This window comes from Dendrobates tinctorius, unplaced genomic scaffold (genome assembly GCF_039654945.1).
Source record: "Dendrobates tinctorius isolate UK_male_01 unplaced genomic scaffold, ASM3965494v1 ptg000203l, whole genome shotgun sequence".
Classification (NCBI taxonomy): Eukaryota; Metazoa; Chordata; class Amphibia; order Anura; family Dendrobatidae; genus Dendrobates; species Dendrobates tinctorius.
Window position 1 is genome coordinate 19,410,831 of NW_027361870.1, and position 26,854 is coordinate 19,437,684.

General features: G+C 40.7%; 1 protein-coding gene across 1 annotated transcript in view; it reads right to left on the bottom strand.

The window, feature by feature from the left end:
* PLCB1 (phospholipase C beta 1) overlaps window positions 1-26,854 on the bottom strand; it is a 1,254,316-nt gene that overhangs the window by 242,134 nt on the left and 985,328 nt on the right. The window contains exons 24-26 of the mRNA XM_073553862.1: window positions 22,736-22,868; window positions 22,361-22,423; window positions 15,351-15,570 (exon numbers count right to left, since the gene is read on the bottom strand). Coding sequence (XP_073409963.1) covers window positions 15,351-15,570; window positions 22,361-22,423; window positions 22,736-22,868 — 416 coding nt within the window. The remainder of the gene's footprint in view (window positions 1-15,350; window positions 15,571-22,360; window positions 22,424-22,735; window positions 22,869-26,854) is intronic.

Below are 26,854 nucleotides of genomic sequence, written 5' to 3' on the forward strand. Positions count from 1 at the left end.
GAAGTTTACAACCCATGGCACTTTAGCTAATCTTCCTGGTCATTGACAACAGAGAAAAATTGATGAAAGGTTGCAGATAGTCCAGATGTGGATAAACAGCCCAAATCAAGTTCAAAACAATTCAAGTAAGTCCTACAGGCTCAGGGTGCACAAGTGTCAGGTTGTGTTCACACGTAGCTTTTTTTTGCGCTTTCGCAGCGTTCTTAAACACGGGATTTTGCAGCGAAAATGCAAAAAAAGCATCCCATGCAATCCTATGGCATTCCGCACATGCTGTGCTAATGCTGCGTATTTTTCCGTGGCGGAATTGCATCGCAGAAAAATACGCAGCATGTTCATTCTTTGTGCGGAATTGCGGGAAAATCCGCACACATAGGAATGCATTGTTCCGCTTACTTTCCGCATGTGGCTATGCCCACCATGCGAAAAGTAAGTGGAACATTTGCAGATGGTACCCACGATCTGGAGGAGAAGAGATTCTCCTCCAGGCTCTGGGTACCATATCCCTGTTAAAAATAGAATTAAAATAAATTAAAATAAAAAATCGTCATATTCTCACCATCCGGCGTCCCTCGAAGCGTCCCCAGGCCTCAGAGATGCTCCCGGCAAGTCCCGTTCCCAGCAATGCCTTGCGACAATGACCTTTGATGACGTTGCGGTCTCGCGATATCGTAGCAGTCTCGCGAGACCGCGACATCATCAAAGGTCATTGTCACAAGGTATCTCTGGGAATAAGACTTGCCGGGAGCATTGCGAGGATCAGGAACGCTGCGGGGGACGTCGGAAGGTGAGAATAACATGATTTTTTGTTTTTTTATTATTTTAAACATTAGATCTTTTTACTAATGATGCCGCATAGGCAGCCTCAATAGTAAAAAGTTGGTCACACTTGTCAAACACTATGTTTGACAAATGTGACCAACCTGTCAATCAGTTTTCCAAGGGATGCTACAGATCGCTTGGAAAATGTTAGCATTTGGTAAGCTAATTGTGCTTGCAAAACCCTTGTTTTTCGCGGGAAATAGGCGGGAATTTAAAATGCGGATTTCTCGCATATTTCCCGTGTGCACATAGCCTCAGGGAGAACTATCCGTTGACATTTGAATGAAGTGAAATGCTATGGCAGGAGACCCAGCAAGACCTCTCTGCTGACACAGACACATAAAAAAGCTACACTGCACTTTGCCAAAATGTATACTAGTAAGCCAAAATCCTTCTGGGAAAGCATCTTGTGAACAGATGAGATCAAGATAGGGCTTTTTGGTTAAGTACATCATGCTACAGTTTACCGAAAATAAAATAAGGTCTACAAAATAAGGTCTACAAAAAAAAGAACCCAGTACCTATAGTTAAATATGGTGGAGGTTCAAAGATGTTTTAAAGTTGTTTTGCTGCCTCTGGCACTGGGTGCCCAGTGTCCAAGGCATCAGAAATTACCGTAGGATTTTGGGTCAAAATGTAGTGCCCAGTGTATGAAAGCTCAGTTTGTGAACTAGGTCATGGGTCTTCCAGCAGGATAATGACCCCAAACATACTTCAAGAAGCATCCAGAAATGGATGTAAACAAAGTGCTTAATAGTTCTGAAAAGGAAAGCAATAAGTCCATATCTAAATCACATTGAACATCTGTGTAGAGATCTTAAAATTGCTGCTGTGAGAAGGCACTCTTCAAATGTGAGAGACCTCGAGCAATTTGCAATAGTAAAGTGGTCCAAAATTCCAGTTGAGAGGTGTAAGAAGCTTGTGATTGATAGCAGTTATTTATTCCAAAGGGTGTGCAACCAAATACAGTGTGTGTCCATAACGCCATGGTGCACTTTTGACCAGTCACAGGAAAGCAACAAAAGACAATAGAAATGTGAAATCTGCTCCAAATAAAAGAAAAACTCTCCCATGATGACACCTATTAAGTGCAGTTCAATGTGGCCTCCATTTGTTGCCCTACACACATCCAATCGATAGTGAAGTTCTTGCCACACACAGGTAAGGACATCTGGTGTAACAGAATGAATAACGTCTGGAATTCTTTGTTTTGAGTGATTAATGTCGTTGATACGTTCATCATACAAATGTGTAAGGGAGGGCCAGGACCGTAGACGTGACCTGTACTCTGGTGGCAGCTGCGTCCAGCCCTTCCCCTACATGAAATAATACTATGTGCCTCGGCATACCTGCATCTCCAATCCCATCTTCACTCGGGCACTTCCCAGGCCATAACGGTCCCTCTTCTAGGCGACTCACATCAAGGGAGACAACTTTAACACTTTCTTTACTTAGGATTTTGCACGTTACATCCACAGTTGGTACGTCATCACAATTACTTGCTTCCTGATCTTTTCCTTGCTTGCTGTCACTTCTGTGCAATACACGCCCGGACCGGACCAGTTGAGTCTACCAAAACTTTTTTCTCAACCATTTTTGGGGTTTTGTGTTGCTCTGTTTTTTTTGTGTTGTTCCAAAACAAACAAAGGCAATAAACATGTGTATAACAAAACGTGTAAGTGCAATAATTTTCTGGGAAAAATACTTAATTTTTTGAACAATATCAAGGGTGCCAACACTTTCGGCTATAAATGTATATGTGCAGAGAAAAACATGGCTGTGAAATCTAGTGACAGATCCACTTACTTTCTTTCTTACTGGGCATTCTGTGGCATTATTGTATGAACACTACCTATTTGGGTTCTGTGTAATGGCACTATTTTGAGCACCGCATGATGGTATTATTTATGCACTACGGTATCACATATGTAAATGTGGTTGCCCCTTTGCAACATGTTACGTTATAAGCAGTTCATTAATAGCTTTCATGTTCATCGCCCGGACTGTGGGCTCAGTGCACCTCACCAATTTCATTACACTTAATAACCGCTACAACCTCTGACTCTCTGGAGATCTCAATATTGGAATCTGTGAAAGAGAAAATTGCCATGTTTTCATTACAAGGCTGATAAGATTTGTAATTTCATAATTTTCACTGTTAGCAAAAAATGTTTTTTTTTTTCCCTTCTTTTCAGAACGGTGGCAATATCACAAACAAAAGTGATATAAGCCTTGGTTCATTGCTAAAGCCAGCAAAACGCTGATGTGGCTCGTGTTGTTTTCTGCTACAAGAATCATTATTACAATCCATTGATAAACCCGCACTGCACTTTGTATGCAGCTGCCAACCAAAGATCTATCCAGCCACAAATTACTTTTCCACTATAACGTGAGAACCGGCCCCGTCTCTCGCTTTGAACATTTACCGCCGGTTTAGACGCGACACATTCAATGTGTTGAAGCTTAATGATAAAAAGGTGCATTACTTTAATGGCTAAAGAAATGGAAAATGTTTTATAACAGCTGTGGGCCTATATGTTTTCTTACTTAGGATGGCAATTGAAGACTAGGATCAGACAAAAAAACACTTTATACCTATGAACGGAGAAGCCAAGAAAAGCAAAAAATCTGTAAAATAATTTTCTGATATGTCATATACACATTTTAGGATATGATGACATTAGTGGACTTTAGTTTTTAACTTTAATAATAAGAAAATGGTTGTATATGCCCAAAACCTGATACAACTAAGACCAACTTGCGGTCGAAACGCACTAACATGATGTTGCCTTTTTCCTTTTTTACGTGAACTGATTCAATAAAGGATTTCTAGGTTTTCATAAAAGAAAATTCATCAGCTTTTTCTAAATCAATTTTGGAATACTGTGAATAAAATTATTACTGAAAGAGTACCTGGTCACATGGTATAAATATAAATATTTTTTTTTTAGACTGGTCTAAAATGCCACTGTTTTCCTGAAGAAAACCTCAAAAAGAATGCTTGGGATTACAAAATAAAAAAAAAACACAAGAAAAATAACCCCTAAAAAATACCTTTTAATTCAATAATTAAAACGTCATAATAAAAAAATTCTAGGTACCAGAGGGTCTAAAGCCAAATAACAAAGTACAGAATCAATGTCAGAATAGGTATATAAATATGAAAGGAGGCAAAAAAGGCAAATCACACCCTAATGGGCCCTAATAAAATCCCTTCCTGACAGCGGGGGTTGGCACCCTAGTTGTTGTTGATGATGTGGCGCCCCCCCCGCTCAACGTCGGTATCCCTAGAAGGCCCTAGACCACCCAACATATACAAAAACGGGATACACAGAAAAAACACACACATACATATATTGCCGGAAAAAACCCGTAGTGGAGAGACACTCGGTCTCATAGAAAAGTGCTAAAGTGCTGTAAACTTATCTTGTAGTCTATATCCCCAAAAATTAGGGTTTATCTCGTAGTATATATTCCCTAAAATCAGGGCTTCTCTCGGAGTCAAAAAAATGTTGGAAATTCAGCTTTAATTAGACTTATCTAGTATTCAAAAAATACTGACATGCTGCAAAAGACAGACCACCGAGTAAATAGCCCTTTTTTAAAAATACAAAAAAAAAGTCTACAGAGGAATCAGATAGTATAATAGGTACTAAGCACAAGCAAATATTATATTATTATTATTAGGGGTTATTTTTCACTGTTTTCCTGAACCTGGCCTTGTGTTTCTTTTGTTCCTACACCTCCCTGTTCCTGTGATTCTGTATTTTTAGCCAAGTTGGCGTGGACCTCAACTCTTCTTTGTGAAAGTCTTCTTGAAGGCTACAAAACCAAAAGAGCAAACAAAAAAGTAAATGTGTCACATCATAAAAAGTATAAACTTTATCAAAAGAAATGGTTCGCAATGGGCATACAAACAAACGAAAAGAGGACGCACATCAAAAAAAATAACAATATAATATAAAATTGTGTCTAAAAATGACAGGGGGAGGGAACCTACTGTGTTACATATACAGCCAAAGTTAGCCAATGGCAGGATGTATATAAAAAACCTATAGAAGGACCTATAGTATTATGGATGCAGACTACATAATGCAAATTTTGGCTCACAGAATGAACAGATATCAAGGTGCATATAATTCATTTGTATCAGAAACACACTACTGAAGGAACATTAAATATTAAAATTTTAATTTTCATTAAATCTTTCTAAAAAAAAAAATGTTCCCATATAACGGAGTCCAATCACAAGAATTAATTCACGAAAAAACAAAAATAGTCAGCTAAATGACACACATACAGTTAGGTCCATATATATTTGGACAGAGACAACATTTTTCTAATTTTGGTTCTAGACATTACCACAATGAATTTTAAACAAAACAATTCAGATGCAGTTGAAGTTCAGACTTTCAGCTTTCATTTGAGGGTATCCACATTAAAACTGGATGAAGGGTTTAGGAGTTTCAGCTCCTTAACATGTGTCACCCTGTTTTTAAAGAGACCAAAAGTAATTGGACAATTGACTCCAAGGTTATTTGATGGACAGGTGTGGGCAATCCCTTCATTATGTCATTCTCAATTAAGCAGATAAAAGGCCTGGAGTTGATTTGAGGTGTTGTGCTTGCATTTGGAAGGTTTTGCTGTGAAGGAAACATGCGGTCAAAGGAGCTCTCCATGCAGGTGAAACAAGCCATCCTTAAGCTGTGAAAACAGAAAAACCCATCCGAGAAATTGCTACAACATTAGGAGTGGCAAAATCTACAGTTTGGTACATCGGGAGAAAGAAAGCACTGGTGAACTCATCAATGCAAAAAGACCTGGGCGCCCACGGAAGACAACAGCGGTGGATGATCGCAGAATAATCTCTATGGAGAAGAGAAACCCCTTCACAACAGCCAACCAAGTGAACAACACTCTCCAGGAGGTAGGCGTATCAATATCCAAATCTACCATAAAGAGAAGACTGCATGAAAGTAAATACAGAGGGTTCACTGCATGGTGCACGCCACTCAGAAGCATCTAGAATAAAAAGGCTAGACTGGACCTTGCTAAAAAACATCTAAAAAAGCCAGCACCTTTCCGGAAGAACATTCTTTGGACAGATGAAACCAAGATCAACCTCTACCAGAATGATGGAAAGCAGGGCTGTGGAGTCGGTAAGCCAAACCTGCGACTCCGACTCCTCAATTTCCCTTACACCGACTCCAACTCCGACTCCGACTCCACGACTCCGACTCCGACTCCCACACATATTGCTTATATTTAAGTGAAAAATTTGTTGTAGTACAATGTGAACCTCAGACATTTAATCATTTTTATGATCCCATAATCAAGATATTTAGATAGAACAGAATATATATTGGTGTACTACCCGGTTTTCATTCTTTTTGGTACAGATACGATATGGATAGACAGATATGGATAAATGGATAGATAGAGCAGATTTCTAATCTGCTTTTGCTATTGAAAACATTATCTATGAGCTCAAAAACCTTTCAGGTGATGCGGTTTTTTAAATAGATGATCAGCTTTTGCAGCTGAAAAACGTATCCTCAAAAAACACAGGAAAAACGCTGTGTGTGAATGTAGCCTTAGATCAGGAATAGAACAGCCATTTATAGGACATTTCATAACTTTCCCAAATTCCTATGAAAAAATATTCAGCACATCCTGCATTGAATTACTGTACCCAATTTATTATATATTTTAGGAGTCGGTCCATTTTATACCGACTCCAACTCCGACTCCGACTCCACCAAAATGAGCACCGACTCCGACTCCGACTCCACGACTCCGACTCCACAGCCCTGATGGAAATAGAAAAGTATGGCGAAGGCGTGGTACAGCTCATGATCCAAAGCATACCACATCATCTGTAAAACACGGCGGAGGCAGTGTGATGGCTTGGGCATGCATGGCTGCCAGTGGCACTGGGTCACTAGTGTTTATTGATGATGTGACACAGGACAGAAGCAGCCGAATGAATTCTGAGGTATTCAGAGACATACTGTGTGCTCAGATCCAGCCAAATGCAGCCAAACTGATTGTCCATCTGTAGTATGAAACGACGACCAATGACCCAAAACATAAAGCCAAAGCAACCCAGGAGTTTATTAAAGCAAAGAAGTGGAATATTCTTGAATGGCCACGTCAGTCACCTGATCTCAACCCAATTGAGCATGCATTTCACTTGTTAAAGACTAAACTTCAGACAGAAAGGCCCACAAACAAACAGCAATTGAAAACCACCTCAGTGAAGGCCTGGCAGAGCATCAGAAAGGAGGAAACACAGCGTCTGGTGATGTCCATGAGTTCAAGACTTCAGGCAGTCATTGCCAACAAAGGGTTTTCAACCAAGTACTAGAAATGAACATTTTATTTACAATTACTTAATCTGTCCAATTACTTTTGGTCCCTTTAAAAACAGGGTGGCACATGTTAAGGAGCTGAAACTCCTAAACCCTTCATCCAATTTTAATGTGGATACCCTCAAATGAAAGCTGAAAGTCTGAACTTCAACTGCATCTGAATTGTTTTGTTTAAAATTCATTGTGGTAATGTCTAGAACCACAATTAAAAAATGTTGTCTCTGTCCAAATATATGAACCTAACTGTATGTATTTGCCACAGTAGGCCAAAATGTAAAAATTTAGAAACAGATAGCAAGTTAGAGGGCCCAAAGTAAAGTCAAGTAACATCAAATTATATACTAACACTATAGACAGCCCTTAAAATATATTTCCTGCCTTACTGTGGAGGTTGGCAGCCTGTTAAACCAGGAATATCCCTCTAGTGTAACTCTGGCTAGCCCATATAATAGATCCATAAACAAAAAATGACATGAATAATAACATAAAAGGGCAAGAAAAGGGCGCAAAGGTACTTATCTTAATCATGTGCAAGATTCTCTAAACACTGGATTAGGAAATGTTAACCCCATAAATGAATTTAAATGTTCATGATTAAAAAAGGGTTTTGACGCGTTTCCCCTAGAGGATAGACAGCATTCATCATGTGCTGCTGATCCTCAGTGTTCATTATTGCCTGTAACTCTGTACACACTGCAATCTCCTTGACTGATGAGGGTCAATGTATGACTGAAACGTCTTCCTTATTTTTGGATTGCTTGCACACAATAAAATTATATTCTTACAACATTTACATGAGTGCAAAGTTTTCTACAAGCTACTAATGAGAAATGACACAGGGAAAAAGTATGGAACGCATGAAGAAAGAGATTTGGAAAGTCATGACACCAGCCAAAATCTATCAGTAATTAAAAAGCGATTCTGTCATTCAGTGAAAACTAATATCAGCTGGTTCAACTGATGGACTATAAAAAGTTGTCTCATTAACGAGGTGCCAGATAAGAAACATCTTATGATGCATAAAATCAGTGAGGTGTCTTAAGACCTTTGTAACCTTATTGTTGCAAAACATACTGATGGCATCGGTTACTGAAGAATTTATAAACTACTGAAGGTTCCAGTGAGTACTGTTGGGGACATAAATCGGGAGTGGAAAGAATATAATTTCACCGTAAACTGGCCATTACCAGGTGCTCCCTGCAAGATTTCAGACAGAGAAGTGAAAAGAATTGTGCAAGAAGAGGTGTCCAAGACCCAAGGACTACCTGTGGGGAGCTACAGAAAGACCTGGAATTAGCAGGTACAATTGTTTCAAAGAAAACTGTAAGTACTGCACTCAACCTCCATGTCCTGATTACACGCTCACCATGCAAGACTACATTGCTGAACAAAAAGCATTTTCAAGCACATTTAATTTTGCTCAATAACATTTAGACAAGCATGTGAAATACTGGGAGAATACAGTTTTGTCAGATGAGACCAAAATTTAATTATTTGTATGTCATAGCACACAACATGTTTGTAGGCCAATAGGCACTGCATATTACCCCAAAAACACCATACCAACAGTGAAGTTTAGAGGTGGGGACATCATGATGAGGGGCTGTTTTACAGCAGACGGTACTGGCAAATCTCATGTGATTAAAGGAAGGATGAAAAGGATGAATGAGACAAATGTACAGAGACATTCTTGATTAAAATCTTTTGTCGTCTACCATACAGGAAAGATGTATATCTTTGTACCGTGTTAGCCAGTAGACAGAAAAATATTCAGGATTGAGAGTCCTCAGTAGTTGATACCTTTTAATGGCTAACTGAAAAGATGGTAACACATTGCAAGCTTTCGAGACTACTTAGGTCTCTTCATCAGGCTAGACTAATGCAAAAACTGAAGTCACATATTTATGCACAATACAGCCTAGAAAAAATGCAATAGATAAGACAAGTGACGTGAAGCAGAACTATCAATATGGGAGAGGGAGAAACATAAACATAAACATTGGACCAGTTCATAGATAAGGAGTCCGGATGTTTTATGGTCCTCTGATTGGGGTCTAGTTCTGTGTTGTGATGCCCCCACAAGGTTTTAAAAGGAAATTCCTTAATTGATGTAAAAAGACATAAATCCTTGCAACACATTCATTCCAGCACTGAGAGTGTCAAAGGCCGTCATAAATTTGTACTCCCAAACTCGTCTCTCTCTCTGAGAATTGAAGTTACCTTTCAATACCAGTAATTTCATATCCATGTTGCTGTGATCAGGGATACAAAAATGTTTTGCCACAGGTAGATCCATTCTTTTTTCTCTTATTGTGTGACGATGAGCATTCATCCTTGTTCTAAGCTTTTGCCCTGTCTCCCCCACATACAGACCCCCAGTTGGACATTTAGTACAAATAATTAAGTACACCACATTAGATGTAATGCAGATGAAAGTACCTGGGATCTTGTAGTCCTGATGTGAGTTGGGGATCTTTATCTTGTCCGTGGTCATTATAAATGGACAGGTTTTACATTTTTTTCTGGTTGCAAGGAAAGGTTCCTGCAGCTGTTGGAGAGGACAGGGAGCTTCTGACAATGATGCTTCTTAAATTTGGGGCTGCCTAAAACACAGCAGTGGGGGGTCTGGAAAAATGGATTTTAATCGGGCATCTTTTTGTAGTAAAGGTTGTAATTTCCGTGCAGCTCCCCTTAGCACCTCCAGATTTGGGTAGTAGATGACTACTAGAGGCACTCGGTTATTTTCTTCTTTAGCTTTGTAATGTAGCAGGTGATTCCTTGACAATCTGGTGGCTCTTGTAATTTGGTTTTCAATTGTTCTTGGATGGTAACCCTGATTCAAAAAGGTCTTTTTGAGGCGACAAAGGTGTTTGTCTCTATCCATGGGGTTGGAACATATACGATTGTATCTGATGGCTTGGCTATAGATAATAGAGTTCTTTATGTGTTTTGGATGGAAACTGTCCCATTTAAGGTATGTTGGATGGTCGATTGGCTTCTGATACAGGGATGTCTCTATTTCATTGCTTTTTAGCTTAATGATGGTGTCCAAAAAATTAATCTCAGTACTGGAGTAGTTGAGTGTTAAATTGATGGTGGGATGAAATTGATTAAACTGTTCGTGGAACGTCTTTAGCTGTTGCTCAGACTCCGTCCAGATGATTAAAATATCATCAATGAAGCGGTAGTAGGCCAGGGGCCTGATGGGGCATGAGGACAAAAAGTCGCTTTCAAGCTTGGCCACGAAAAGATTTGCATACTGTGGAGCCATTTTACTTCCCATAGCTGTGCCAGTCTCCTGTAGATAGATCCTGTTGTCAAATTCAAAGTAATTGTGGGTGAGGATGAATTTTATAACAATTATAACAATTTATAACAATTTTATAACAACAGCTGCAGGAACCTTTCCTTGCAACCAGAAAAAATGTAAAACCTGTCCATTTATAATGACCACGGACAAGATAAAGATCCCCAACTCACATCAGGACTACAAGATCCCAGGTACTTTCACCTGCATTACATCTAATGTGGTGTACTTAATTATTTGTACTAAATGTCCAACTGGGGGTCTGTATGTGGGGGAGACAGGGCAAAAGCTTAGAATAAGGATGAATGCTCATCGTCACACAATAAGAGAAAAAAGAATGGATCTACCTGTGGCAAAACATTTCTGTATCCCTGATCACAGCAACGTGGATATGAAATTACTGGTATTGAAAGTTAACTTCAATTCTCAGAGAGAGAGACAAGTAAGGGAGAAAACAAGGGGAACTGCTACCTTGGATCTAATCCTTATAAACAGGGAGGAAATGGTTGAGGAGGTAAAAGTGGCTGGGACCCTAGGAGGTAGCGACCATGCTATTTTAGAATTTTGGATAACTAGAGGCGGAAGACCTGTGAAGACTCAGACGTCAAGGTTAGATTTCAGAAAGGCAGATTTTAAGGGATTCAGAAAGAGAATTGGAGGGATCCAATGGCTGGATATCCTTAAAGACAAAAATGTCCAGGAAGGATGGGAAATCTTGAAAAATGAAATTCTCAAAGCACAGTTGTTAACAATTCCGAAAAGAGGGAAGAATAGGAAGCATTTAAGGAAACCAGGATGGATGAACACAGAACTTAAGCACATGCTAAAAAGGAAGAAAAAAATGTTTATAAAATGGAAAGAGGGAGGCATATCTAAAGAAGAATATAATGCTGTCTGCAGAACCTGCAGGGCACAAATCAGATTAGCTAAAGCTGAAAATGAACTGAGGCTTGCAAGAGATGTCAAAAGCAATAATAAAGGATTTTGGGGATATGTCAAAAGTAAAAGAAAAGTCAAAGATGCTATAGGATTTTTACAGGATGAAAATGATGAAATGGTAAGACAGGATGTTGAGAAGGCTGAACTTTTAAATTCCTATTTTGCATCTGTTTTCTCTCAAAAAGGAAATGCAACATCAACTGTTATCCACTGTCCTATTAAGGGAATAGAAGAATCCAGGATATCTATAAACAGAAAGATAGTGAGGAAACACTTAGCTAACCTAAATGAATTCAAGTCTCCAGGTCCAGATGAATTACACCCCAGAGTACTGAAGGAGATAGCAGAAGAAATTTTTGAACCCCTCTCCATAATCTTTGAAAATTCTTGGAGAACAGGAGAAGTGCCAGAAGACTGGAGAACAGCAAATGTTGTTCCTATCTTCAAAAAGGGGAAGAAGGTGGACCCAGGAAACTATAGGCCAGTGAGTCTGACTTCTATACCAGGAGAGATCTTTGAACAAATTATTAAACAACATGTATGTCAATACCTGGATAAGAATGAAGTGATTAAACAGAGTCAGCATGGGTTTGTAACTAATAAGTCATGTCAGACTAACTTAATTTCCTTCTATGACGGTATCACTGATTGGGTGGATCAAGGAAATGCTGTAGATATAGTATATCTTGACTTCAGCAAAGCATTTGACAAAGTCTCTCATACAATCCTTATTGAAAAAATGACTAAGTATGGAATGGACAAGGCAACTGTTAGGTGGATTCATAACTGGCTTAGTGATCGGACCCAAAGAGTGGTCGTAAATGGCTGCACATCCAGTTGGAAGAATGTCTCAAGTGGGGTACCACAGGGCTCTGTCCTGGGCCCTGTATTGTTCAACATCTTTATCAACGATTTAGATGAAGGAATTGAGGGTAAACTGATTAAATTTGCTGATGACACAAAGCTAGGAGGGATAGCTAATACTAGAGAAGAGAGAGAGAGGATTCAAAAAGATTTAAATAAACTGGAGAAGTGGGCAGCAACTAACAGAATGGTTTTTAACAGGGAGAAATGCAAAGTACTTCATCTGGGCAATAAAAATGAAAAAAGCATATATAGAGTGGGAGGAATAGGGCTAAGTGACAGCACATGTGAAAAAGACTTGGGTATACTAATAGATCACAGACTGAATATGAGTCAACAGTGTGATGCAGCAGCAAAAAAGGCAAATGCAATTCTAGGATGTATTAACAGAAGCATACAGTCTAGATCACGTGAAGTCATTATTTCCCTCTACTCCTCTTTGGTCAGACCTCATCTGGAATATTGTGTCCAGTTTTGGGCACCACATTTTAAAAAAGACATCAACAAACTGGAGCAAGTTCAGAAAAGAGCGACCAGAATGGTGACCGGTCTGCAAACCCTGTCTTATGAGGAAAGGTTGCAGGATTTGGGAATGTTTAGTTTGCAAAAGAGAAGACTGAGAGGAGACTTAATAGCTGTCTACAAATATCTAAAGGGCTGTCACATTGTAGAAGGATCAACTTTATTCTCATTTGCACAAGGAAAGACTAGAAGCAATGGGATGAAACTGAATGGGAGGAGACACAGATTAGATATTAGAAAAAACTTTTTGACAGTTAGAGTGATCAATGAGTGGAACAGGCTGCCACGAGAAGTGGTGAGTTCTCCTTCAATGGAAGTCTTCAAACAGAGGCTGGACAGACATCTGACTGGGATGATTTAGCGAATCCTGCTTTGAGCAGGGGGTTGGACCAGATGGCCCAGGAGGTCCCTTCCAACTCTACGATTCTATGATTCTATGATTCTTAAGTTTGGGAGTACAAATTTATGACGACCTTTGACACTCTCAGTGCTGGAATGAATGTGTCGCATGGATTTATGCCTTTTTACATCAATTAAGGAATTTCCATTTAAAACATTGTGGGGGCATCACAACACAGAATTAGACCCCAATCAGAGGACCATAAAACATCCGGACTCCTTATCTATGAACTGGTCCAATGTTTATATTTATGTTTCTCCCCCTTCCATATTGATAGTTCTGCTTCACGTCACTTGTCTTATCTATTGCATTTTTTCTAGGCTGTATTGTGCATAAATATGTGACTTCAGATTTTGTATTAGTCTAGCCTGATGAAGAGACCTGAGTAGTCTCGAAAGCTTGCAATGTGTTACCATCTTTTCAGTTAGCCATTAAAAGGTATCAACTACTGAGGACTCTCAATCCTGAATATTTGTTATCTACCAGGAAGATGAAGATGAAATGATAGTGCATAGTTCATAGAAGGAGCCCACGGGAGCTTCAGGATGTGAAGGGTGTTTGTGTGGAAGAATGGGCCAAGATCACAATTGAGCAATGCATCCAAGTAGTTTCTCCATACAGGAGGCATCTTGAAGCTGTCATCACCAACAAAGGCTTTTGTACACATCATTAAATACATTTCAGTAAACGTGTTCAATTCTTTTTCCCTGTGTCATTTCTCATTACTACACATAACACTTAATTTATGGACATGTATGGTTCGAGTTCTTTGCCTGTGTGGATATGATGGGTTGTTATTAACGTCTGAGAATTTCATGTCAATAGCACCTTCAGAAGTATATTTACTTAGAAAATTGGTGACATGTTCAATACTTATTTAATTCGCTGTATGTGAAATTTCTACCCATTTACAAAATTACTCTTTTTCTATATGGTCTTTAACATATTGTCTATTTGCATTATGTGGCATGCATCGATCATACTATAGCTCCTCCTATAGCTCTTTTATATAAATCCTGCCATTGCCTATCTTTGGATGTATGTATAACACAGCAGGTTCCATCACCCTCCCCCAGTAATTTTTATACACAATTCCATATTATATTGTTACTCTTTTTGATGTGCGCTCTCTTCTTCTTTGCTTGTATGCCCACTGCACACCAATTCTTTTGATTAATAAAATTTATACCTTTTGATGACGTGATGCATTAACTTATTAGTCTGTTTGGCTGGTACTGTCTTTTTATATACGCACACAAAAATGTTTTCTATAGATAATACACATAATCATGGCCACTTCTGCCTCAGTACCATATAACGATCAGCTGTGTGTGCATATATAGATCTTCCTTCGTTCCTTTGATCTTTCTTTCTGAAGACCACGCTCAGTTGGCTATAAAAACTAGATTTAGAAACTGGGAAGAGGGAGGACATATATTGGGAATAGAAAGGCACATGAACAAAAAATAAATAACGTCACAATCAGGAGAAAAGCAACATTTACACCAAGTAAAAAAATACATATTTGGTGGTAGTGCCCTATAGGAAGAACATGATAGAGCCTCCAGGTGGCAGCTTAACAACACTTTCTAAATTATCCACAAAAAGGTGTTTGCACAGAATTACCCATACACGACACAACAAGAAATGGAGACAGAAGTGCCCTATGACGTAGAAATAATGTGACTATGAAATTAAAAGGATTGAAAAACAGCACCACCTTTGCCATGCAGGTTGTGCCTGGTATTGCAGTTCAGCTCCATTGAAGTGAATAGCGTAACACTGCAATACCATAAAAAACCTAAAGGGAGGGTTGGGGCTGTTTTCGGATAAAGGCAGCAATGTTTTTCTCATCCTGGATACATCATTTAATATTACATTTTATCACAAGCCTCCGATGCCTCCACTAGAAATTTGACCATACAGGTGGCACCACCCATAATGCCAACCCTGCTGACAACTCTGACCTAGGAGCTACGGACATGGTGTTCCTGGATCGCAACTTAATATGTGGCATCATTTCTAGAAATCTCCAATTCTGCAAGCATATCATGAAAATCAAATTTTGCTCACAGCTCCTGTGACATCTACAGCAATCTCCCAGATTCCTCATCAGATTCCTTACCTTTTTTTGCTGTCTCTCCTTGCAGTCTTCTCGAGGGTTGCCCGCCTCCGTAAGTAATCGTTCTGGATCTCATTGTATTTAGTGGTGTGCTCCTTGATCAGGTCAGTGGTTTTCTTATGGTGTTTTTTAACAAGATCCTTCATTTCCTTGTAATGTTTCTTTTGCAATTTCACAAAGGTCTTTTGTTGTTTCAGTTCATCAATAGTCTGAGCTTCCACTTCTGGTGAGAAAAAAGTAAAAAAAAAATAGAAATAAAAAAGTTTAAAAAAAAAATGATGGCATCTGCTATATTTGTGCAATAATTTGCAATTTTTTTCTTTTCTTTATTCTCAACCACCTGACAAATTTACTATAAATAGTATGTGAATGGACAGAAAATTTAGTGTAAACCTACAGCAGTGGTGTGCACTTCCAGTAGCTGCCGGACGAGACCCAGGGGGTTGGAGGGAGGTGGGCATGACACTGGCAGGGAGGGAGTGACAAAAGGACAGATGGGAAAAAATTTTGGAAAAAATGGGGGGAAGTGACATAGGCAGAGGAGGGGTCAGGACAACAAAAAGGAAGAGAGAGGGGCTATACCCCCTCTTTGACCGAGGACAACAAGACAGCAAGGTAGGTGTGTTGGGGTGAGAGTCATGGGAGGTCAACCTTTCCAGGGTCATACAAAATTAGGCACATCTTAAAAGAAATTGACACATTTGGAGGCTTTTTTAAATACTTAAATGTATGTATTTTCGGCCAATAATCATTTTTACTATTCAGTTTCTTTGAAAATGTTGCCATTTTGCTGTCTTTAGCCTCTTTCTCAGGCCACGTGCACACACCATGAGTATTTGGTGAGATTGTTACCGCAGTATTTGTAAGACAAACCCAGGAGTGGGTGATAAATACAGGAGTGGTGATGTAATTCTATTATACTTTTCCTCTGATGGATACACTCCTGATTTTGGCCACTTGCACCAGGGCAATTGGGAAGAGCTGAGGCTAAACGCCAGAATTGTCTGCACCATTTCTGGGGCGGCTGAGGGCTGGTCTTATTAGGCTGGGATGGGGCCATTATATTAATGGCCCTTTCCAGACTATTAAGATCAGCCCCCAGCTTTCTGCTTTGGCATAGCTGGTTATTAAAAATAGGGGGGACCCCAGGTAATTTTTTTTTTTTTCATTTACTTATTTATTAATAAGTTCAATAAAATATACATGCAAGGCACTGCTCCACTTCTCCACTTTGACATTTGCCTCCTGGTTCAAGGTATTTTTTTTTATTCTAAGTTATATTAATACAGGAAAGATGTATATCTTTGTACCGTGTTAGCCAGTAGATAGAAAAATATGTATTAGTCAATGCCTGATGAAGAGACCCGAGTAGTCTCGAAAGCTTGCAATATGTTACCATCTTTTCAGTTAGCCATTAAAAGGTATCAACTACTGAGGACTCTCAATCCTGAATATGTTATTTTAAGTAATTTTCCTATCCACATTTCTTTAAAGGGCAGTTGTCCTGCTCTTAACCCCATTTTCCTTCCTTTTGCAGCCCCCTAGCCCTTACTATGACCATTTTACAGTCATTTTACAGCACCTTCCACAACTTCGCTCATCCCTAAACATGGACTTACACTGTTTATTGCTGGCTGAAAAATGAGTTATCTGAAACCTGTCAGATTTTATGACGGAAAATTTTGTAACTCTTTTTATCTGAACTCCTATTAGCTGATTATATGTCAACAAGTCTCATCAAAAGGAAGTGAACTTTAATGCACTCATAAATCAGGTATGAGAAGCTCAGAAAAAAAAACACTCCAAAATTAATTACAAACTCTCCCTTCAGAATTAGCTCACTGAAGGATTCTCAGTTAACTTATTCTGCACTCAGCAATAGACAGAGGCCACAGATGGCAAATGGTGCAATGTTTTTAATGAAACCTAGTAGTAAAAAATATTTTTCGCTCAATAGACATCCAATTAAATACTCCTCAATTCAAGAAAATGTATTTATAACTGTTTTTCCAGAAAACTAGTGTATTTTTGCATATGGACTCTGCAATTTCTATAAGTATCTACGATAAATGTCTACTTTTTTCCTGCATTAAAAAAAACTTCCTGTCCTCAATGAATTTAGGGTAAAGAAATCTATGAAACTAATGACCAAATATGGTACATTGTCAGGATCATACAAGCATTGCACAGCAGCTGGTGCTGCTGCTGCTCTTTCATACAGGGGACTACACTTCTCTCATACCCCAAAATCAGACAATAGAGCAGGTGGAGGCGTTGGTCTGCTCCTATCACCAAAATGTACCTTTCAGGTTATCCCTCAACTATCCTCACTAGTCTTCCCTTCTTTTGAGGTCCATGCCGTCAGACTCTACATCCCCTTCTCCATGCGAGTGGCTTTGGTATATCGTCCTCCTGGCCCCTCCCATCAGTTCCTGGATCATTTTGCCACTTGACATCCCTACCCTCATCATGGGAGATTTCAACATCCCCATTGCTCTTCCACTCTCCCCATCTGCTACTCACCTTTTATCTCTAACCTCCTCATTTGGCCTTTCGCAGCTTACTAATTCTCCAACGCATGAAGACGGAAACTCCCTCGACTTGGTCTTCTCTCGGCTTTGTGCAGTGGATGATTTTGCAAACTCCCCTCTCCCGCTCTCTGACCACAATCTTCTTTCATTCTCTATCAAGAACTGCCAGGCTGCTCAGATCACCCCCACTGTCCATATTTATAGAAACATACAGGCCATTAACACCCAGAAACTTATGAAGAACTTGCAGTCTTCATTGGCCCCTATGTCCTCCCTCTCATGTCCTGATTCTGCACTGAAGCATTACAATGAAACACTTCAAAGTGCCCTGGATGAATTTGCACCCCCTATAAATAGAACACCACAACACAGACGGCGACAACCCTGGCACACCCTGCAAACATGTTCCTGCAGCGGTGCTTCAGGTGCGCCGAACGTCTGTGGAGAAAATCCAATCTACACGAAGATTTCATCCATTTTAAGTTTATGCTTAGAACATACAACACTGCCCTTCACCTCTCCAAACAAACCTATTTCAACACCCTCATCACCTCACTGTCCAATAACCCGAAACATCTCTTTGACACTTTTCATTCTCTACTCAACCCAAGAGTACAGGTCCCAACCACGGAGCTCCGAGCTGACGATCTGGCCAATTACTTCAAAGAAAAAATTGACCAGATTCGACAGGAAATTATCTCCCAATCATCTCATACCATGCACTGTCCTCCCTCCCTCACTGCATCTAGCTCACTCTCTGATTTTGAACCAGTCACAGAAGAAGAAGTAAGCAGGCTCCTGGCATCTTCTCGCCCAACCACTTGCAACAGTGACCCATTTCCGTCACATCTACTCCAGCCCCTTTCCCCTTGTGTCACCCCTCACCTAACTAAAATATTTAACCTCTCTCTCTCTTCTGGTATTTTTCCCTCCTCATTTAAGCATGCCATCATACATCCACTACTTAAAAAACCATCCCTCGACCAAAACTGCGCCGCTAACTATAGACCTGTCTCTAATCTTCCCTTCATCTCTAAACTCCTGGAACGCCTGGTCCACTCCCGTCTTATCTGCTATCTCTTTGATAACTCTCTTCTCGACCCTCTCCAATCCGGTTTCCGCTCTTTACACTCCACTGAAACTGCCCTCACTAAAGTCTCTAATGATCTACTAACAGCTAAATCAAATGGTCATTACTCCATGCTAATTCTCTTGGATCTATCTGCAGCATTCGACACTGTGGATCATCAGCTCCTCCTCACTATGCTCCGTTCCATTGGCCTCAAGGACACTGTTCTCTCATGGTTCTCCTCCTATCTCTCTGACCACTCCTTTACTGTATCTTTTGCCAGTTCCTCCTCCTCTCACCTTCCCCTTACTGTTGGGGTTCCTCAAGGATCGGTTCTAGGCCCCCTCCTCTTCTCCTTGTACACTGCCCCTATTGGTCAAACAATCAGTAGATTTGGTTTCCAGTACCATCTCTATGCTGATGACACCCAATTATACTCTTCTTCTCCTGACATCAAGCCAGCCTTTCTAGAAAACACCGGCGATTGTCTAAACGCTGTGTCTAATATCATGTCCTCACTAAATCTGAAACTGAACCTGTCAAAGACTGAACTCCTGGTGTTTCCTCCCTCTACTAATGTACCTATACCCGACATTGCCATTTCTGTGTGTGGTTCCACTATTACTCCCCAGCAACAGGCCCGCTGTCTTGGGGTCATACTTGATTCCGAGCTTTCCTTTGCCCCCCACATCCGATCACTGGCTCGCTCTTGTCATCTGCACCTCAAAAATATTTCTAGAATTCGACCTTTTCTTACTTTTGACTCTGCAAAAACTCTTACTGTTTCTCTTATTCATTCTCCTCTCGACTGTTGTAACTCTCTTCTAATCGGTCTCCCTCTTACTAAACTCTCCCCAATCTGTCTTGAATGCTGCAGCCAGGATCATATTCCTCACCAATCGTTACACCGATGCCTCTACCTTGTGCCAGTCATTACACTGGCTAACAATCCACTCCAGAATTCAGTATAAACTTATTACCCTCACCCACAAAGCCCTCCATGGCTCAGCACCACCCTACATCTCCTCCCTTGTTTCAGTATACCACCCTACCCGCGCCCTCCGTTCTGCTGATGACCTGAGGTTAGCATCCTCAATAGTCAGAACCTCCCACTCCCGTCTCCAAGACTTTACACGTGCTGCGCCAATTCTTTGGAATGCACTTCCCAGGTCAATACGATTAGTCCCCAATCCCCACAATTTTAAGCGTGCCCTGAAAACGCATTTATTCAGACTGGCCTATCGCCTCAACACATTAACCTAATCTATCCCTGTGGGGCACAGCCAAAAGTTTTACCATAACCAGATTCCCCGCATCATGTTCCCACATGCTTTATGCATCCATTAGCCCTCTGTGTTTGTACTGTTACACACTTAACATTATGGCTGGTCCAAACAATCAGGGCAACTGTTACCACCCACCTTTCGTGTCTACCTCTTTCCTCATAGATTGTAAGCTTGCGAGCAGGGCCCTCTTTCCTCTTGGTATTTGTTATAATCTATGTGATTATTGTTATGCTGTAATGTCTATTGTCTGTACAAATCCCCTCTGAAATGTAAAGTGCTGCGGAATATGTCGGCGCTATAGAAATAAAATTTATTATTATTATTATTATTATTATTATTATTAACAGCAAACAGCCCGAGAAGATCTGTGGTCAGTTCTGCAAGATGTTTGGAACAACCTCTCTGCCGAGTTCTTTCAAAAACTGTGTACAATTGTACAGAGAAGAATTGATGCTTTAATGCTGTTTTGATTGATCGCACCATCATGATGCTAATTGATAACAAATAACTATTAATACTTCTATTTTTTAAAGAATTCCTCCTACACAGTAATGTACCAGTAATATTTCCAAATTAACAGAACCTTAAAAAAAAGCTCCATTGTATGTGTTACAACGAGAAGGGTACCGGACAAAAGAAAGTGAAGTTTAGATATATCTTTCCTTATCTTAGTGCTACGCTCCACACATCCAGAGAACAAGATGATTTCACAATAGTCTGTTGGGGATTGTTTATCTTCTCTTATTATGTTATATTATTATATTGTGTGACCATCTAGTGATTGTGATGGGAGTTAAAGATGGTGGTTAAGGGGTTAGCAGGTCACACTATTGTACTGAAAGTGACTTTTGAGAAATTTGAGTTCCTAACCAAATGTAACCTGGTAAATAGTGTTGAAGGGGTTGTCTACAACATACATAAAATCTTTGCTTGTGGTTTAAATGTAAACAAATAAAAACTTACTAATTTATTATAATTCGGAATACTCCATCATTGCCCAGATTTCAGACTCCCACTTGAAGTCTGGGTGTGAACTTAGCTAAAGGTGAAGCATTCGGAGTATTATTATTATTTATTATTATAGCGCCATTTATTCCATGGCGCTTTACATGTGAGGAGGGGGTATACATAATAAAAACAAGTACCCTGCCCGCAAGGGCTCACAATTTACAAGGGATGGGTGAGGATACAGTAGGCGAGGGTAGAGCTGGTCGTGCAGTGGTTTGGTGGATCGGTGGTTACTGCAGGATGAAGGCTTGTCGGAAGAGGTAGGTCTTCAGGTTCTTTTTGAAGGTTTCCATGGTAAGCGAGAGTCTGATATGTTGTGGTAGAGAGTTCCAGAGTAGGGGTGATGCATGGGAGAAATCTTGTATGCGATTGTGGGAAGAGGAGATAAGAGGGGGAGTACAGGAGGAGATCTTGTGAGGATCGGAGGTTGCGTGCAGGTAAGTACCAGGAGACGAGGTCACAGATGTATGGAGGACACAGGTTGTGGATGGCTTTGTATGTCATGGTTAGGGTTTTGAACTGGAGTCTTTGGCTAATGGGGAGCCAGTGCAGGGATTGACAGAGGGGAGAGGCTGGGGAATAGCGGGGGGACAGGTGGATTAGTCGGGCAGCAGAGTTTAGAATAGATTGGAGGGGAGGCCACAAAGCAGTAGGTTGCAGTAGTCAAGTATAAGGCTGTGTGCACACGCTGTGGATTCTGCTGCGGATTTTTCCGCGCGGATTTTGCAAAATCCGCAGGTCAAAAGACCTGCGGTTTATCTGCGGATTAGCCTGTGGTTTACCCCTGCGGTTTGACACCTCTACAATGGAGCAGGTGTGAAACCGCTGCGGATTCCGCACAAAGAAGTGACATGCTGCGGTTTTAAAACCGCAGCAAATCCGCTCGGAGAATTCCGCACCGTGTGCACTGCGGTTTTTATTTTCCATAGACTATAAAGGTACTGTACACCGCAGCAAAAACTGCTGCGGATCCGCAGGGCCAAAACCACTGCGGATCAGCAGCAGAATCCGCAGCGTGTGCACACACCCAAATACACAAGTACGCTTCTCCATTTATACACTGTTTAGAATGACTTCAGCTCAAGTATTCTTTTCTGATCATATCAGGTTATCATTTACCTGTTAAAACACTCAATATGAGGTCCTCAGCAGGGGCAGTTTTAGCAGGAGCTTTCACTGAGCCTATAAAAAGAAGAAAACAACTAGGTCATATCGTGAATCTCTTATTACGGATTCTCCATCCAATCTAATAGTCTGCCACATTAGTCCAAAGTATGAGACTCTCTTGCTAAATAAGGAAATGTCTCATTGTCACAGTTAGCTCCTACAGAAGCAGATTATTTCCACTCTTTTAGAAATTACAATTTTACGTGAGTATTTAAAAAAAAAAAAAAAGTAAGTAATTCCATTTTTAATAATTTGAAATTTGACATTTTCTTAAATGTTGCTGTAGATTGAAAAGCATGGGGCAGAGGAATAGCAGAACGTTCCTACCTGGAGCCGGCTGACTGTGAACAGCCTGAGATGACGGCTTCGGTGTAAGTGTGGAAGCGTGATTTAAGCCATTTTCTGCTGGCGCCGGCCTTGGTTCACTGTTAGTTTCTGACGGGGCATCACCCGTTTCTACCTACAAAAGAATAGGTGATGTGCTAAGAACAGCATATAGGAACAGACAACTCTATATACCCAATATGCAAAGTCAAAGCTAAAAAAAGAATGTGTCCATTAAAGGGAAAAAAAGTATTGGGACACATTACATCTACAGGAGCTTTTATGGCATCCCACTCCAAATCCATAGGCATAAATATGGAGTTGGTGCCTCCTTTAAACCCCTTTCTGACATCGGGCGTAAGAGTACGCCGATGTCGGACTTGCTTCCTTTGATGAGTTTTGAACGCCATCCACTCACGGCTATTAACTAGTTAAATGCCGCTGTCAATCGCTGACAGCGGCATTTAAATGGAGCTTCTGGCAATCGCGCCGGAAATCAGCACACCGGTGACCCGTCTCACGTGATCGCGGGACACCGGTTTGTCGGCATAACAACCCGAGGTCTCCTGGAGACCTCTATGGTTGTCAACGCCGGATTGCTGTGAGCGCCACCCAGTTTTCTAGTACACAACATGGTAAAACCAATGGTGTCATTGAAAAGTACAACTTGTCCCGCAAAAAAATAAGTCCTCACATGGCCATATTGACGGAAAGATAAAAAAGTTATGGCTCTGGGAAGGAGGGGAGCGAAAAACGAAAACACATAACCGAAAAAAGCATCGGGGTTAAATGTGCATTTCTCACCGGCTCCTACCGATACCACAGAGTGCTCCGTTTTCCTGGTTCTTTTTCATCATACTGACACTTCAGCTTTCTATACCTATGGGGCTTATTCACATTATATATACAGCACTAGGATATCCACTTCCCAAATTGTTTAACCAGCCAATGGATAGAATTAAAATATACCTTTTATTGATATTTTTTTAAAAATAAAGTGCAAGGTGCTCAAGTAACATTAAACACAACAAAGAAGAACGCATAAATGAAAACAGCTAGTATTGCCCATCATTACTGATTATCCCAATTGTCAGGCATATTCTTTGGGTATTTTAAATCGGTCCAGAACAACCAACCTTTTCAAAAGACATAAGAATTTCTCAAAATAGTCTCTAGACTTATCATATCATAGCGTTGGCCGTTTTTATTGGAAACCGGTGTCATGCCATCGGTATGTTCCCAAATATGGCATACCCGTTTCCCTCTCCTCATCTGGAGTACTGTCTACTACAGGGTACAATACTGCTATACAACATAAAACAGAACCACATAACCTCAGTTATTCCGTTCGCTGCAGGTTCTGTGACACATACATAGTATATCAGATAGAAATGTATCAGGTGTCCTGTAAAAGATATAATCTCGCATACCCTTCTTATATATCAGCAACAAATCTGAATCCACCAAGTATGCATAAATATCTTAGATAGACCGTCTCTTATATGGTGAGACCAATATCTAGACACCCAAGTATTATATACAACACGGAACAATCTCACCCAATTAGCAGGGGCATTATTTGATTGATTGCCATCTCCGTGACTAGTAGGCGCGACACCCCTTTTCTCCCGACGCGTTTCGTCCTATCTCATCAGGGGAGTCCAGTGGGGTTCATCTGAATGGTGTATCACGCATGGCCGTTCTATACTTCATCCGACATTATGTGTACATACACTCATGCATGCCTCCTTTTAAGTGTTGGCGCCGTGGCGTCTCGGGAAGCCGTCACTTCCGGTCCCTGATCAACCTCACATCCTGTGTTCGGGTCGCGCGCGTCACCAGCGTGCTCGCCCAACAGAGCGCATCACACGCTGAGAGCGCGCACCACCAACTGGGCATGCGCACACAGCGCTGCCACCTCCAAAGGGAAAATGATATATATACTTTATATTAACATATTGGCGTCATTTAATTGCGGCATCATACAGCCCCTGTTGCACTATATATGCGCCTATCATTACCATCCATACAACAGCAAAATATCATCTCATGCTAATTGTGGGAGCCCCTCTAGAGTTTTAATTCTTGGAGATATTTATCATATTTTGAAGTATCCCCTACTACAATCATGTGCAGGAATTCATATATACGGGATTAGTTCCATATTAAATCAGGGGTTTTAGTTAATACAACTGCAGAATCAACAAACTCCTTCAGAAATATGTCAGTTCTAGAAAAATAGGCAGTTATGAAAATTATTGCTATGACAGTACCGACTTACTTTGACCAGATGGGCCTTATACCACCGAAAAAGTGAAAGGGGTGCCACTACATTCTCCCTATAACGGTTCCTAGACTACCTCTCCCTACCTACCGCGGAGATTGGCACCCTAAGACCTGCGCAGATGGCGTCCCCACTCAACGTCGGCTTTCCCTCACTGCTGACCCTATTAATCCCTTTGCTAGATGAAAGATACAAAGGATAGTTGATCATTAAGACCCTTTGGATATGTAGTTTGTAACCAGAAGATCCATTTTGTTTCTTTTTGAAGGATCATCTGGTCCCAATTGCCTCCACATGTAGGTGGTCTTATTTTGTCAATACCCATAAATGTAATAGCCTTGGAGTTACCCTGATGGTATCCATTTATGTGGTTAGCAATGGACGTATCTCTATTATTACTGATGTCACGTATGTGTTCTCCTACTCTCCTCCGAAACTCTCTCCTGGTCTTTCCTACGTATTCCAGGCCGCATTCACATGTTGCCTTATACACCACTCCTGTGCTTTGGCAATTAATAAACTGTCTGATAGAGTACACCTTTCCAGTGTTATTACTTTTAAAGGTTTTACCCGGGGATATAGAAGCACAAGCTTTGCATTTCCCACATCTATGACATCCCAGTGGAGGTGACCCCAACCATGTCTGGTTGCACGGATTCTGAAAATGACTGTGGACCAATCTATCCCTCAGTGACCTACCTCGACGAAAGGTGACCTGAGGGGTAGGGCCCACTGTATCCCTGACATCCAAGTCCATACACAACACTGCCCAGTGTCGTTCTAAGATTTTACGTATCTCTTTAGCCCCATTAGAAAACTTCGTTATGAACCTAGAGATATTATCCTCCCGTTTCGGAGGTGCATGGCTCAATAGATCTCTTCTGTTTTTTGTCAGAGAGTTTTGGTAGGCTTCCGTTAGCACATTCTTAGGATAGCCTCTATCCAAAAACCTTTGCCTTAAATCATCAGCCTGTTCCTTATAATTGGCTGTATTTGAGCAGTTCCGACGGATTCTAAGATATTGTCCCTTCGGAATGCCTCTCTTAAGGGAGTTGGGATGCCCACTTTCCCATCTTAAGAGGGAATTTGTAGCCGTAGGTTTACGGTAGTTTTTTGTCATGAGCTCACCATTCTCGTTCTTTTGGACTAGGATGTCTAGGAATGTCAGACTGCATTTATTAACCTCATAGGTAAAATGCAAACCAATCTCAGTTTATTAATTGCCAAAGCACAGGAGTGGTGTATAAGGCAACATGTGAATGCGGCCTGGAATACGTAGGAAAGACCAGGAGAGAGTTTCGGAGGAGAGTAGGAGAACACATACGTGACATCAGTAATAAAAGAGATACGTCCATTGCTAACCACATAAATGGATACCATCAGGGTAACTCCAAGGCTATTACATTTATGGGTATTGACAAAATAAGACCACCTACATGTGGAGGCAATTGGGACCAGATGATCCTTCAAAAAGAAACAAAATGGATCTTCTGGTTACAAACTACATATCCAAAGGGTCTTAATGATCAACTATCCTTTGTATCTTTCATCTAGCAAAGGGATTAATAGGGTCAGCAGTGAGGGAAAGCCGACGTTGAGTGGGGACGCCATCTGCGCAGGTCTTAGGGTGCCAATCTCCGCGGTAGGTAGGGAGAGGTAGTCTAGGAACCGTTATAGGGAGAATGTAGTGGCACCCCTTTCACTTTTTCGGTGGTATAAGGCCCATCTGGTCAAAGTAAGTCGGTACTGTCATAGCAATAATTTTCATAACTGCCTATTTTTCTAGAACTGACATATTTCTGAAGGAGTTTGTTGATTCTGCAGTTGTATTAACTAAA